Below are 15,104 nucleotides of genomic sequence, written 5' to 3'. Positions count from 1 at the left end.
GCTACGATGTCAATAATTCCACATAACAAGCAGGATTAAACAGCTTTAAACAAAGCTTGAGGACATATGCTGAACAAAGAGATTAAACATAAACTGAAGGCTGCACAGTGTCTGTCCCATGCACTCTACAAGGCAGTGGTCCTCTGAACAAAACAGGAACATCACACAATTAAAATTTTAAGTCATACCCTCTGCAAGTCAAAACAAGCTTGTCTGAAAACTCTTACCTTTGGCCTACCCTTAAGTAAGTGTCAATACTTGGCTTTTAAATCATAATATTCTTTTCATGTGCAGCTTGTGTTTTGAATTCTTTGGGAGTTTTTGTGTGAACAGAACATAATAATTTAAGGATATATATATATATATTATATAGATATGTATATTAAAAAATGCTTTACACTGTGCACACAAAATCACACTTTTTTTTAAGTGGATGAATAATAGGGGAAAAATAAAAATAGGAAAAACAGTTTCAGTGTATCAAGATATGGCACAATGTAAATTTTATTTCTTTTCCTGCACATTGCCCGAGCTCTTGTTGTAATAATAGGTGCAACAGTTCACATATATGAAAGTAAATAATTTTACAGCTAATTTACATGTTTAAGCATATGTTTCAACAACGGAGATTTCTATTTCTTCTTCCTCCCAAGAAATGGGGTTTTTTATCTGTTGATGCTAGGAATGTGGCAAGAACTCTCAACAATACAGCCTTCCCACTTAAATTTTGTTCCATTGATTGGTCTCTTTTTCCATCCTTTTTTTAAAATCTCTGCCTAGAGATCAAAGACATTCTTTGCAATCAGAAAAATAAAGATTTATTGATTCACCTTACAGGTGTTGTCTGTCTTCTCATCAAAGCATCCATTTTTCTCAAACATTCAGTGTAAGAGCTTATCTGTTTGTCATCTGCAACAGCAACTAGCACTATTAACCAAATCTGCAATATTGTCATCCAAGCAAGATGATACTGGTATCCATACAAGGTAGATACTGAAGTATTCAAAGGAGTATAAAACATTAAAATATTAATGGAAGCAGAGTATGGTAAGTAGGCCCCCAGTACTTCCTAAGTGTTTCAAAGAAATGTTCATGAGAATTAAGAAGTTTAACCATGCAATTAGATTTATGACTTTATCTGGTGAAAGGTGTTGGCTATTTTTGTTTTCAAGTGAACTGGAGCCCTAAAGGCTTAGCCCAGAGTGGGTTTATTTTTTTTTGTATCTTGTTACTTTCTCTTTTTCAGAAATGATATGTCATACCTCAATTTGCCTTTGCTACAGGTTTCATATAAGACTGTGGAGCATCTGTGCATTGGTGTTGTAGAACTGTGTAACTAAAACTAGGAGATTCCTCTCCAAACTAAGAAGGTCTGTTTATTCAGGCAATATGAGAGTATTTTTTATCAAGGAATGCAACAAGCATCGTTCTTTATTGTTAGACTCTGTCTTCGTCCTCTTATCCACACCAGGAAGATTAATTTCTGTATTTTACCCTTTGCTGCTGGTTGCCAACAAAAAAAATCAAAGTCAGTAGCATAGGCAGCATTTACCCAAGCCTTTCAGGGCAAGTGGCAAAAACACCTAAATGCAGTCTCCTGAGCAAATTTCCAGCTCTAAGTGTGAAAAGATTAAGTCAGGTCCCCTAAACCGGAATACTTCTTTTCTAAGCCTTAAAAGGAAAAGTGTGATTGCTTTTTAATTTCTTACATGGTGAGTTACACTTGGCTTCTGATTTCCAATTTTTCTTACAAACCACAGCGAATAGAATTTTTCTGTTTCTTAGAAATGAAGAGTCTCATATGATGCCATGAGCAGGATCTTGGGAAATCCCCAATTCCAGACAGGTCAATAAAACAAAATGGTGAACCAGCATTACCACCCCAAGCTTTCCTCCCTCCACTGCTGTGCTGGCAATACAGCTGCATGGGGAATGAAATGTATGTCTACATCAGACAATGTCCAAGAACAAGCTCCAAATAAGCCATCAGGACACATTGGGAACATATGTTGTATAAGGAGGATGAAGCTATTACCCAGCTCAGCGCTGATTGAATGCCATTCACCCACCAGTGGCTGTCTAGGAAAAATAGCATGATCGAGTAATTAGAGACTGTATCATAAGCCATATGTACAATGGGGTCAAATTAAGGTTCTGTGTGCAATCTTAATTTTGTAATTTCTGTACTTGTCTAACGCCTTGTCCCCAGTAGGCAACAGCTATGCTTCAATCGCCCCAGCAAGGCTGCAAGGAGAAGAGTGGTGGTCCCTTTCGGCCCCCACAAACGATGTTACACCATGTTAAGGCAGCGGACCTTCTCGCCGCGTTGGACCGTGCTCGGCACCGGCGATGTGCGGGCGCGGCGGCCCGGGGCAGGTGCGTTGTGCCGGCGGGGCCGGGCGGCGGCGGCGCCCGCAGGGGTCGCTGGCGCAGAGGCGGCGGGCGCATGGCGGGACCGGAGGCCGGGGCGGGCCGGGGTGGGCGGGCTCCGGGGCCGGGCCGGGCCGGGCGGGGGGCGGTGGGGCCGGGCGGCGCGCATAACTCGGCAGCGAGTTGCAGGCGGCCGGCGGCGGAGCGCTGGCTGTAACTTGACACCGGGGCGAGAGGCCGAGCGGAGAGAGGGAGCGAGAGCGGCGGCGGAGGAGGAGAAGAAGGAGGAGGAGGAGAGGAGCCCCAGGGAGCGGGATGGTGACCACCTCCTTCCCCTCCCCTTAGCGGCGCTCCGTAGCAGCAGCAGCAGCCGCCGCCGCCGCCGTCGTAGGAGCGCCGGGGACTCTCGCCTGACTCGGAGCCGGGGACAGCCGGCGATGGGGACGGGACAGATCCCCTGAGCTCCCGGGAACTTTCCCGGCCGCGGGCAGCCGGAGCCGGGCAGGCGGATGGAGGATGCGCTTCCCCCGGCGGGCTGCGTGAGCCGGCGGCGGCGAAGGGGAGGATGAAGAAGAAGCAGCAGCACGGCGGCGGGGAATGCCCGGCGCCCTGGCCCCCCGCGGCGGCGGCGGCGGCGGGAGGGGGCCAGGGCCAGGGCCAGGGCGGGGGCTTGATGAGGCGGCGGCCCCTCTCTCTGCTGCCCTTCCTCTCGCTGCGCGACTACATCTTCTGCATGGCCACACTGCTGCTCTTCTGTTTGGGCTCCCTCTTCTACCAGCTCAACGGGGGCCCCCCGCACTTTCTGCTGGCCCTGCGGCACTGTCTGGGTAAGGGCGGCCGGCGGCGGCGGCGGCGGGGACTTGTTGCGGCTCTCCCTCACCCCCCGTGGCGGCTGGGCTGGGCCTCCCTCCCTCCGCACCGGGGACACGGCCGCGGGGCTGGGGCGGCCAGAGGCCGGGGCTGCCGAGCGGGCTGGGCAGGCGGGACGCGGCGCCGTGAGCGCTGACACCGGAGCGGGACCGAGCGTGAGGCGCGCCCCGCCACAAGTTCCTGCTGGCCAAAGCGGAGTCCCCTCGGGACTTTCTCAGCCCCAGGAGCGCTGTGCGCCCGCGGGCGGCTCTTTGTGTGCCCGGTGGCCGTGGCAGAGCGCGGTGTGCCGGCTCCTCCGGCCGCCAGGTCGGTCCGAGGCGGGGCGGAGCGCAGGGCAGCGCTCGCTGCCCGCGGGTCGCGCACCGGGGGAGCTCGGCACGGCCGCCCTGAGCTGTCAGCGCCTCCCCGCCGAGCGCTGCACCCCGGAGAGGACAAGCGGTGTGCCGATGGCCCACAGCAGATGATGCTGTTCAAAAAAAACCCCAAAAAACAAAAACCCCCAACAAAACCAAAAACTCCAGATGCACTTTGTGAACCAAGCATCCATCCTTGTGCAGGAGGTTGGAGTCTGGAGAGACTGGAGAGAAGGGTGTGCTTAGCAGGGTCAGTGCAGCAGCGCTCGAACACTCGAGCTCACCCGGGTGCTTTGCCAACCTGGTTGCCTGCGGAACCCCGAAGGAGGTGCCCCGGTGGAACGGGTGTAAGCCCCACGCTATGGCCTGCAGTTCTCACCCTCATGCTGACCCCAAGTTTTCACGTGGTTTTTCTTTGTAGCCAGCGTCCACATCGCTAAATGTTGCTTCCCTGCTCAGCGGAGTTATGTGAAAAAGAGTTTATCGTGAGGTCGAGTAAGTACCTTAGGCTGGCAGGACTAATTCAGGTGGTGGCAGGACAAATGACTTTGAACTGAAAGAGGGCAGATTTCGTTTAGCTGTTAGGAAGAAATTCTTCACTATGAGAGTACTGAGGCACCAGAACAGGTTGCCCAGAGAAGCTGTGGATGCCCCATCCTTGGTATTGTTCAAGGCCAGGCTGGATGGGGATTTGATCAGCCTGGTCTAGTGGAAGGTGGGTCCTGCTCATAGCGGCGAGATTGGTTTAGATTGCAGGACCTAGGACCTTAAAGTTCTATTCTGTGATATGAAATAGGGAACAAATACCGAGCGTTTCTCAATACAGGAGGATTACTACAGAATAATTTGTGGTGTGAGTTTTTGCCACACTGGCTGGTCTGCTTTACTTGTGTGTGGAGGTGAGGCTTTGGTGGTACATGCTGCAGAGGTACAAGCTGTAAGAGACAATGTTAGGTTACAAACAAAAATACTGTTCATGTATTTCGGAAAAATAAGCTGCAGATCCTTTTCTTTGTGTCCATACTTTCTGAATATTTTAAGAATACAGCCCTTAGTGTGTGTGTTGCTTTTCCTTATAGGAAAACTATCCCTTGTCTTCAGTTAACTAGTGAGAGAGTATGGAGAGGCAGCAGGACAAGAGATTACAAACACAAGTTGCAACAAGAGAAATTCCAATGGGATATCAGGAGAAAAAGATTTCAGTCTGAGAGAAGTCAGGTGTTGGAACAGGCTACCCAGGGAGGTTGGGATGTTCTTGTAAATATTTAGAACTCAGCTGGACTAGCCTCTGAGCAGCCCAATTATTCCTGTTTTCTTGGGGAAATAGGACCAGAAGAACAGAAGTCACTTCCAGAAAATGTTATTCTGGAAATAAATGTTATTCTGCTGTAAAAAGTCAGTGAAAATTCAAGTGAAAATAGGAGAAGAAAAATGTTTTGGATATTACTTCACGAACACAACAACAATTTTGGCTTGAGTTTTAATGACTTTTTTTCCTTTAATATTACAATTAGGAAGAAATTCCTCCACTGAAGAGGAAACTGACAATTTTTCTGCCATAGAATCACAGAATTGCTAGGTTTGGAAGGCATCTCTGGAGATCATCTCGTCTACCTCCCATCCCAAGGCAGGGTCACCTAGAGCAGGTCAACACAGGAACATATCCAGGTGGGTTTTGAATGTCTGCAGACAAGGAGACTCCACAGTCTCTCTGGGTAGCCTGTTCCAGTGCTCTGCCACTTCTTGTGGTTTAGGTTATGGCCATTGCTCCTTGTCCTCTTGCTGGGCATCATGGAAAAGAGTCTGGCACCATCCTCTTGGCACCCACCTTTGAGATGCATTAATGAGATCACCTCTCAGTCTTCTCTTTTCTGGACTAAAGAGGCACAGCTCACGCTGGTAGAAGATTTTGTTTGCAATTGATTGATACTTTAGTGGGATTAAACACAATCTCTGGTTTCAGACAAAAGTTTTTGTCAATTTTTAAATTTTCATCTTCTTCAAGGATAAATATTGCTTAGGTTGGGTGAAAATAGACTGCAAGAAATGCAGGCTTACTCAGCTTGTGGTCTTTTCACTGCTTTTGAGGAATGGGGGAAAAACCCCTAGGATCTATTGCCCTAACCACTCTAGCCAGTAGTTGCATGTCTGCTGGAAAATCTTCTGAGGCCTGCAGATGAAAGGCTTGGAAACCACTGCATCTTGGAGAATGGGTCAGGATAATTTTTGTGAGGTGCTCAGCAAGTGCAGAAAAGCCTTTGTTGTGTGTGCCTGAACGTGATGAGCCCCTGGGGATGGAGTGTAGTCTTACTGAAAATGTTTTGGGGTTCTTTTGATGTGTGGGATTCTCGCAGGAGAAAGCAGACAGATCTTTTAATCTCTGCTAATGAACTTCTGCACTTGTTACATGAATTAGTGTAGGAATTTCCTTTCTGTGCCTGAGTGCCCTGGGATGTTAAGGAGGTGCAGGCTTGGCTAACGTCCTGCACCAGGCTAGTGGCTGAGAGGGAAGCAGAGTCCTCATGGCTGGCTGGAGTCCTGGCACCCACTAAGCAGATGGTGCTGCTGCCTCTGCAGACAGGTGGGATGTACTTTGGGTGCTGAGGTATCTGTTTGCATGCAGCTTTATGGAGTTACTTTATACTTCCTTGGTCTGCAGTTTCATTTGGGTTGTCAAAGTTGATCCACGTGGGTGACATTACTGACCATTTTATGTTTTAATTTTTTAGAGTGGTGCATACTCCTTGAGGTATCCAGCTCGGAAGGCTTTCAAATTAGGAACAATATTTTTTTGTAACTAGAAGGCTTATTGGCTTCCAGGGAGCTAACAGAACTGCTTCGTGGAATAGGTATTGGGCATCCCATCCTGCTGCCTACCAAAGCTGTACATGTAAATGTGTGTCTTATACAGCAGAGGGAAGTTTCATGATGTTGAAAAAAAACAAAACAAACTTTTTTCCCCCCTGAAGCCACAGATTCAGTACAAGTAACTCTTTCCTTGTAGTCCTTCCAACCCACAAATTATGGTGTTAAAGTTCACATCTCCAAAAAAAGAGCTGTTAGTTTGTAAACCATATTTGTTGTGTGAATTTTGCAGTTTCCCTCATTGTATTTAAATCTACTGAAACCAAGGAGTAGCCTAAAAGGAATATTGATTTCTGTTTTGTGCCCTCCGTAGTGTGGGAGGGGTCATCTTGTCTGGCTTCAGAGTTTTTGTTTGCATTTGCAAGTTTCAGTGCATTGCTGATGTTTAGTTATGTTATTGTGAGGGGAATGCTTGGATTTTTTTACCTCAGAACTTGAAAGGAAGTTCCTGAGCAACAACACCAAACTTCAATAGTGGTCTGGACAGAAATCACACCTGCATCAGGCAGGTGTGTGCATAAAAGAAAATCAAGTGTGAAAACACATGGTTTGAAAAACTTTAATTTTTTTACTAGGCCTGCATCATATGCTGTGGAGGAGGTATACATTTATTTTCAAAGGAATGTAGTGTGAACATTTGCTAGTTCTATTAACTTTCCTTTGGAGGTGGGGAAGATGAATGTGTTTTCAGAATATTCAGACTATTAGTAATTTTTTTTTCTCTCCCAGACTGGCTTCTCTGGTGTCTTGTCCAAATATGCCTCTTTTTCTTTTGCTTGCCATACTGATTGGAGAGAATCTTGGAAAAACATTATGGCAGTTTTTAGGGTAGGCAATAGCTGTATTCAGTATTTCCACTTGACATGGCCATTTCTTTTGTAGCAGAGTCATCCTGAGCAAATGTGAGTAGAGTAGTAGATATGAGGCTGTGTTTTGTTATTTATCCTGTTCTGACTTCAAGCTCACAGTAATTCAGAGTACAGAAGGTCTGTGGAAAGCTGATGCTTCTGCTGTCTGTTGTGGATGTGGCTTGCAGTGACAGGGCTCAAGTTTCACACTGCAGTCATCCCATCGGGAGGGACTCTGTTATTCAGCATGAAATTATTGGGGAGGGCATAGGCATATGTGGGTTGTTTCTCAAGAATCTATGGAAGATACTTAAAAGTGTATCTGTTTCCAGTAGGCTTAAATTTGCTGTGTGGGGGTGCATACCAGCTCTGGACCAAAAATGATCTCCAAAAACCAGGAAGGTTTAAAAACTGCCAGGCTTTCCAGTAATGAGCTGCAGTACTGGGATTTGCACAAATGAGGTCTTTCTTGTTGATTCTGCCAAGGTAACCCTGGCTCACTAATTGAAAACCATCTCCAGCAGTGGAAGGAAGTGAGAAGAGTCTTCCCTTAGATGAGTAAGACACAAACTGTAAATCTTGGACAGCCCAGTGGCTTTTGGGGAATGCACCAGGCACTCCACTCCCCTGCAACTGCAGTGGTTTTACATTGCTTTATTCTCCTCTGCTTTGACTTTGTGAGATATACACGCTTCAAATTACAGAAATGAGAATTTCCAAGGGCTGGTAGCAGCCCTCTAATGGCCAATAAAAACATAAAGCCTTTGTATCTTCAGTATTTGCTGTGCAAACTTGTTCGTGTCAATTAAAACATTTTCCCTGTTGAACTTGCCAGGAGCCTGTACAAGTACACTGGTTTAATTGCATGTGAAAGTTGCCTTTCCTGTGGCTTCCTATAGAAGGCAAAAGTCTTAAGTGTCCCCTTGTGTTCCTCAAACAATTTCTGTGTTGCTCTCCCTCTTCATGACATTGGAAGTTCTCAGGTATTTTGGCCAAGATGGGCTTGGTAGCTTTAAAGTTGTCAGAGCAACAGTTGTGTTTATTTTGGGGAATATAACCATAAAAGAAGCTGAAAGAAATCTGAGCATTTGGGGAGTTTGTTACAAAAATCTTCAAAATATTAAAAACTATGCAGCAAGGGAAACTTTTTATTTAAATCAAGCTAGTATGAATTGGCTGTATTTTGGTAGGGTGTTGTGGTTGGATTTTCTTGTTTGTTTGGTTTGGTTTTGTTTTCTTTTTTCCTGACCTATCTGATTTTTTCCTTTTAACCTATTAAGAGAGGGACAAAAAAGAAAACCCGACTATCCAAAGAAAACAGTTAAACTAAGTGTCAGTGTTTTGTGTGCAAATTTTTTATAAGCTGTAGAAGGGAGGGACAATGGAAGGATTTTTAGGGTTTTTTCAGGGGAGTTGGTTGGGATTTTTATTCTGGTAATAGTACATTTATATATAGAATGATGTAAAGTGTAGAATTCTTCAGGGCAAGCTTTTCTAAAAAGTAGAAGCACTACCATACTTTATTTTTGCAGGTAGACAGCATGCTTCCTTTACATGGCCAGAAAGGATTGTCTCGTTCAGTTTTGTTTTGCACGTGCACACATGCATGGATCAGGAATCCTTTACAGTTTTGAAGGCCCTTCAGGTGTGTGAGTAGGAGAAACACACTCAAGGCAAGATAGTCAGATCTGTGGTGACACAATATGCATTTCTGAGGTGCCTAAGCTTTTAAAAAGGTCTGGGTTATGTTCTTATTAACTTTTTTTTCCTCTTATTGTTCTCAAAGGAGACAGCTCTTCTGTACTCTAAAGCATTTTCATTTTGGTCTGACTTCTCACAGGATTATTTAGTTGCAATACACATGGAATTAATTACATTTCAAAGTTCATTAACATTGTAGGGAACTGAAAGGTCAGTTTGGAATCTGCTTCCTAAAAGCCTTGAAAAGAGATGGTCTGAACCTAAATCACAAGTCTGTATGTAGCTGTATCTTTCTTAATTAGCTCTTCTGTCCTCTTTGAACTTCCTCGTTTTGCTGTAGTGAAAGCCATACATATTATCTTTTAGATAAAATAAGTCTGGACTTCCATTTAGGTTACTAAAGTCTCAAGTTATAAGTGAGCTTCTTTGGAAGACAAAAGAGGAGCCTCATCTCCAAGGACCTTTTGTTAAAAGACTGCTCATCACTCACAGCTTGTCTGATGGCAAGATTAACAAAGCCTTTGCCTAACACAAGGTGATGTCGGGAAATACTCTGTGGAGAACCAGAATGCATCTAATTTTATAACCAAGGTCATAAAACTCAAGCCTCTTCCTTTCAAAAAAGATTGAGTGGCCTCTGGATTAGATTGTGCTGGCTGGCTGGCTAAAACACTCTGTACAGTGAAGTCATAGCAAAAAATGCTTGTGTGAATGTGTTGTGATAATATACTAAATATATTTGGAAAATTGAATAGCATTTATTCCGGAATGTATTTTCTGCTTTCAAAGTCAGACTCCAGTCTGGGAGTCAGGAATTGCATATGGGTGTCTGTGTAGATGTTTCTTTTTCTTATTGTCCACTTTGTAATTTGACAAGGGATTTAAAGGATTAATTCAGTCCCTGATGAGAGGGACTATTACTACAGCTTTTTCAAAAAATTTATTTATTTGGTTTACTTTCAGGTTATATTGCAGTGTGGTATATACACCTGTGTAAAAACAAGTCTGCTGGTTAAATGGGATGTTTCACTTGGGCCTGAGGAGATGAGAGAGGCTTCAGTTCTCTGCCCTGACAGACTTCATGTGACATTGAACAAATTGTGTAGAAATTCTCTCTAACCCCCTTCTATCCAAATGACGTTTTGAAGATGAATGTGTTCGAGAGAGTAGGATAGTCTGAGATAGTGTGGTGGTCATAGCCACAGAAACACTGAGAGGAAAAAGATGCTTTTGATAAACCCTTCTGTTGTGTACAGGTTTTGGCTGTGTCAAAGAGATAAGGCAGATAGTGTTGGGAGGAAGCTCCTTTATAGACTGAGGCAATGGTCCAGCTGCTTTTCTTTCAAGGGCATCACCACTGTTGGCTATCACAGTCTCTGTTCAGTTTTACTTCAGGAGTTATTATATTTGGTTTCCAGAGTCTCATCAGAGGGCTTCAATTTTTAGATGTGTCTTCATCTAGAAGACTTCATGTCCACAGAAGTTACCAAATAATTTATTTCTTGTTTCCCGTGGTGCTGCGTAGACTTGATTTGTGAAAATGCAGTCCTTGATCATCCTAAGTGAATGGCAAGGTTCTCTGTTGGAGAGTAGTCAGCCAAAAGGGATTGACTGTTACAAGGAAAAAAGTGGTTTTTACAGTGATTCTCATATTTTCACACCAAATTAGGGAGAAGGAAGGTTGCTTTTCCTTGGGGTTTTACAAAGACTGATAAACATTCAAGGGTGCTAGAATGAGAGACTCTGTAGCAAAATAACTCTGACAGAAGCTACAACACTTCATGCTCTGTGGGGAAAATAAAGGCTAATTTTTCTCCCCCTTACTTCTAATAAGAGGTTGGAGATTAATTAACATCTCTTCTAGCTCTACTGCACTGATGCCTGATAAAAACTGTTTTGAAATCAGTAGCACATGTCAGAATCGCCAGTGACAGTAAGTTGAATTTCTTTGTTTGTTATTTAAGCACAGGGGCCTTTTAGCAAAGTTTGTAGAACATATGATGAAGGTATAACAGAGGGAATTGGATTTGATACGATTTTTGGCAGGAACATTCTGTAACGTGGTTGAGCAGGTATCCTTTTTTCACTCAGTTTCCAGATGGTAATTGGTCCTTTCTCTCCCATCATTTAAATTTGTATGTTAATAGAAAGTCTGCTGTCCCTTGTGTCTAGGAAAAATCTGGGATTGCTGAAATTGCTCGAGTGTATTTTGTATGATAATCACCACATGTTTTGGACATAATTTTTGAGCACATAAGGAAGCCCTTCTTTCAGGGTGGTTTTCTTAGTTTCATGTGCAAGTAGTTGCTCATTGAGCCTCTGGCTCCTGTAACCTATTCAAGAACACCTGGATATTTTGTTTTCATAGCTGTCCCTCTCTGCAAAGACAGGTTTCAGGTAAGATGTAAGAGTTTGTTTTCATCTTGGACTGGACAGACAAGGCTGTTGTAAGTTTTTTTTTTTTGAAGTTGTGACTTTGCACCTGCTGCTGACCCCCTGTGAGCTCTGTTTTAAATTACAGTGATGTGAAAGAAAGCCTTGTGTTTCCTCTGTTACAGGTACAGCCAAAGGAGGTCAGTAGCCACTCTGTGTGCTCACGTGGGTGTGTATGAAACACACTTAGAAAAATCACCTACTGCATTGTTATGTGAGGCAGATAACTTGTGAGAATATTTCTATTTGGGTTGTCTCTCCTGAGAGCTGGGGTGCAAGGGGAGGTCCTCCTATCCCCCTTCTGTGCTGTATTTGGTTTTTTTCCTTGGACCTGTAAGTTTTGAAGCTAGGGCTTGCAGTGGTCTGGGTGCTGTTTATTCATACCATGGAGGCAGGGAAAAACAAGAATCCTTTTGAAATTGGCAAGAATTAAGTTCCTCTTCAAATCTTGCTATAAGAATCATGGTCCTCTCAGCTATTTGTCTGCTTGTCCTGTCTCATCAGTGAGGGGAGAGAGCCATTTCCAGGCCATTACAGTTTATTACAGATGTGATACAAGTAGGATCAGCCCTTTTTGGGAATGTCAGTTGTCTGTAGCCTGTTGACATTAACTTAGAAGGGAGCACCAAGATGGGATAGGCTGCCACTGCCTTTCCCTGGGCAGCAGACGTGCTTGCCTGAAAGACCAAGTCTTACTGGCACAGCAGTGGCTCCTCAAGCTTTTAGCTTATAGTTTGGGCTTTTTCTTTTTTTTTTTTCTTTTTTTTTTCTTTTTTTTTTAATTTTCAAGTGAAAGCTGTGGAAAGTGATGGCATGATTTTTTTTTTTTTTCCACCAAGAAAAGTTTCCTCATCATTATTGGTGAGCAGGCAAGTAGATTTTCAAACATAACTTGTGTTTATATAATGAGGCATTTGTTTTTCTTTGTTTTAGAATCTGGGTTAGAGGATGTTTGGAGACTGGACGGGTGGATAGGAAGTGGAGAGCAATTATTTCAGTGAAATTTATTTTACTCCCTTGCTTTTTAGAGCTGCACTGAGGGGAGCAGGCCCTGTTGTGTTGAAAATGGATGTTCGGCTTTGTTTGTAAGCATGGAAGCACAGTGATTAGGTTTGTGTTACGGTTTCTGAGTACTAATGCTTTGGAAATAGACATTTGGATGCTTGCCAAGGCTTGCTACTTATCATACTTAATGATTCAGAGTAGAAGTCATCAGGAGACCGGGATGGAGATCACAGTGCCTGTGCTATTTGAGTGAAGAAGCAGTACATCTCTGCCATGAGTAAATAGCATGTTTCAGCACCCCTGAGAGTGTTTATTTTAAAAACTTCGGCTGATCAAGTGGATGGTTGGTTCAGTTTAATGTAGCTGCCGCAGAGAGAGGATGCCAGCATAACATTGTACTCTTACAAGGTTACTAACTGCTAGCAAGTGACAGTTCTGGGAGATGAGGTGCAGGTGCCTGGATTAACAGTTGCTAGTCAAGGAGGTTTGATTTATTATTTGCACTTTTTTTATTTCTTTTTCTTTTTTTTTTTCCTGATGTGAAATGTCCTCTGTATTTCTGGGAGAGGACTTGCTCCTTACAATTCTTCTTGTAGTTTACTAATAGATAATTCTGAAATACATACAACAAAGTTGTTAGAATAAGTGAATGTTTCTTAGCTTTTGCTTCTTACTGCTGGAGAATATTGTGAGGCTTCTGTCATTGCTTGGCCTTTGAATGTAATGGCAGATTCATTTGGAGGATACTTTGATTTTCTCAAAGATCTTCACATGTTGTTTTAGCCCTGGTTTCAAAGCTTGCTTTTGAAATACAAATTCCAGATTCGTGTCTTTTTACCTTGTAAAATATCCCAAGATTTGGAAATTCTTGTGCAGATTAGAGCTTGCATTACTTCTCTGAATGTTGTGAGTTTTGGTTGTTTTTTATTCTATCCAGATTATGAAGTTTTATGCTTTTCCTTCATGGCAGTGTCTTGTGTTGAAATGGGCATGAGTCCTGAAGGGGTTGGGGCATGGGAAGCCTTATGATGTTGTTTCAGAAAGAGTTTGAGAATTATCTTACAATACACAATTTTGGGTTGGATTTCAGAAGACAGTAATTTTGTGGATGTTGACAGTAATTGATAAATGTTTATGCCTCTGTTTATCTCATGGCAATTTAGAGGAGATTACATCAATATTGACCATACTTAATGCTGTCTTTTTGTTCAGTCTTATTTTTTGTTCTCTTATCTTCTAAGAACCTCTTTTTCCTTCTGCTGTCCCTGTATTTAGAGGTAGTTTCCCAGTCCTTTTGTTACTCTGTTCCTCTGTAACACCAAACCATGTTTAGCAGATAGTGATTTCCTAATCATGAATTGCTGGTGGTCCTATTTCCTTCAACCAGGTGTTCTGTCTTCGGTGGCTTGCATCATAGAGCAAATACTCTTGCCTCTTTTGCTGGCCTACATCTAGAGAAGAGCCACCTGAATCTCTGCTCTGAAAGTCAGAAAAAAATGGGTCTGAGAAGAAGTGTCCCATAAGCAGTCCATGCTTTTGCATTCTTAAAAGGTAAGGAAAAAGGCTACTGGGGTGATGTGAAATACACAGCAAGATCTTGGAGAGGTGATGTTGGTACACCTCCTCTCTACAAATTTGGTGAGATTACAGGTAGAAATTGCATTCAGATTGGGCTATACAGTGCCAAGAAGAGGATGTTAAATAGGAGAGAACTATAGGGGGAGCAGTGGACAGACAAGTGTCTTGATTAGAAAAAGTTACACAAGACTTAGACTGCACATGGCTTGTCTGTAAGACCTTTACTCCTTGTTTCAAAGGTTCCCTCTGAAGTCAGCAGGGAGAGACAGTGGTATCTCCAAAGACTCCCTCAGGCTTCTTATATATCTATGATGGTAGAACCTCTAACTTAAGCACAAAGAAATACTCGAAATTTGGTGGGAAGGATCTGAGTTGTCATGGTAGTTGTTATGAGAAACACTTGTTGATGACCAGGCTTTGAAAGAGAAGGGGGAGAAGGATGGGGACAGGAGAGAGGAGCTGGGAAGTTACATAGCAAGATTTTAAAATAGAAAGGTCATCACTTCATGTCAGTGGGTCACTGAAAGATCAGTGCTTAGCATGCATAAAATAATGACTCCATAAGGCCCTGGAAGAAGAGCACTGTGGCGGTATCTATCCCTGCTAGATGGGTGGATTTGGTGCCATGTTTGTTTCTCCCTAACTCTTGCAGTTCCATGGAAATGGTGCGCGACAACAGCTTTGATACGATCTGAAATGTTGAGGCAGATATTGCAAGGCAAAGGCTGTGAAATTGCTGACTTCTCAGTTCCTTTCATGTCTGCAGCTGATTGTTCTTTTCCTAGCAGAACTCCCCATACAAATGTGCAGATTTCTTTTGTGTTGCCTGTTGGGAGATAGCACAATAAGAAAATTAGAATGAATAACAAAACAGTGGAGCCTAAACCTTACCACCTGTTTATCTGAGGCTTTGTGGTGTTTTTGTGTGGGGGGTGTAGGTTTAGTTTGGGGCCTTTTTTGCAGGGGGGAGGATTGTTTTTGCAAAGTAGAGATTTTCAGAAGTGTGATTAAATGAAAGCTGAAATAGAAAATGCTTCATTGTCTAACTGTGAGCTCTCTACCTTGCCTCACTGTTAATAAG

General features: G+C 43.5%; 1 protein-coding gene across 1 annotated transcript in view; it reads left to right on the top strand.

The window, feature by feature from the left end:
* Positions 1–2,551: 2,551 nt before the first annotated feature.
* The window catches only part of UST (uronyl 2-sulfotransferase), a 154,121-nt gene continuing 141,568 nt past the window's right edge, over positions 2,552–15,104 (top strand). The window contains exon 1 of the mRNA XM_036381018.2: positions 2,552–3,197. Within this exon, the coding sequence (XP_036236911.1) occupies positions 2,936–3,197 (262 nt within the window). The 5' untranslated portion in view covers positions 2,552–2,935. The remainder of the gene's footprint in view (positions 3,198–15,104) is intronic.

The sequence above is a fragment of the Molothrus ater genome, chromosome 3, assembly GCF_012460135.2.
Source record: "Molothrus ater isolate BHLD 08-10-18 breed brown headed cowbird chromosome 3, BPBGC_Mater_1.1, whole genome shotgun sequence".
NCBI lineage: Eukaryota > Metazoa > Chordata > Aves > Passeriformes > Icteridae > Molothrus > Molothrus ater.
The sequence above is the reverse complement of the archived record's forward strand: the minus strand, read 5'-3'. Positions and strand labels throughout refer to the sequence as shown.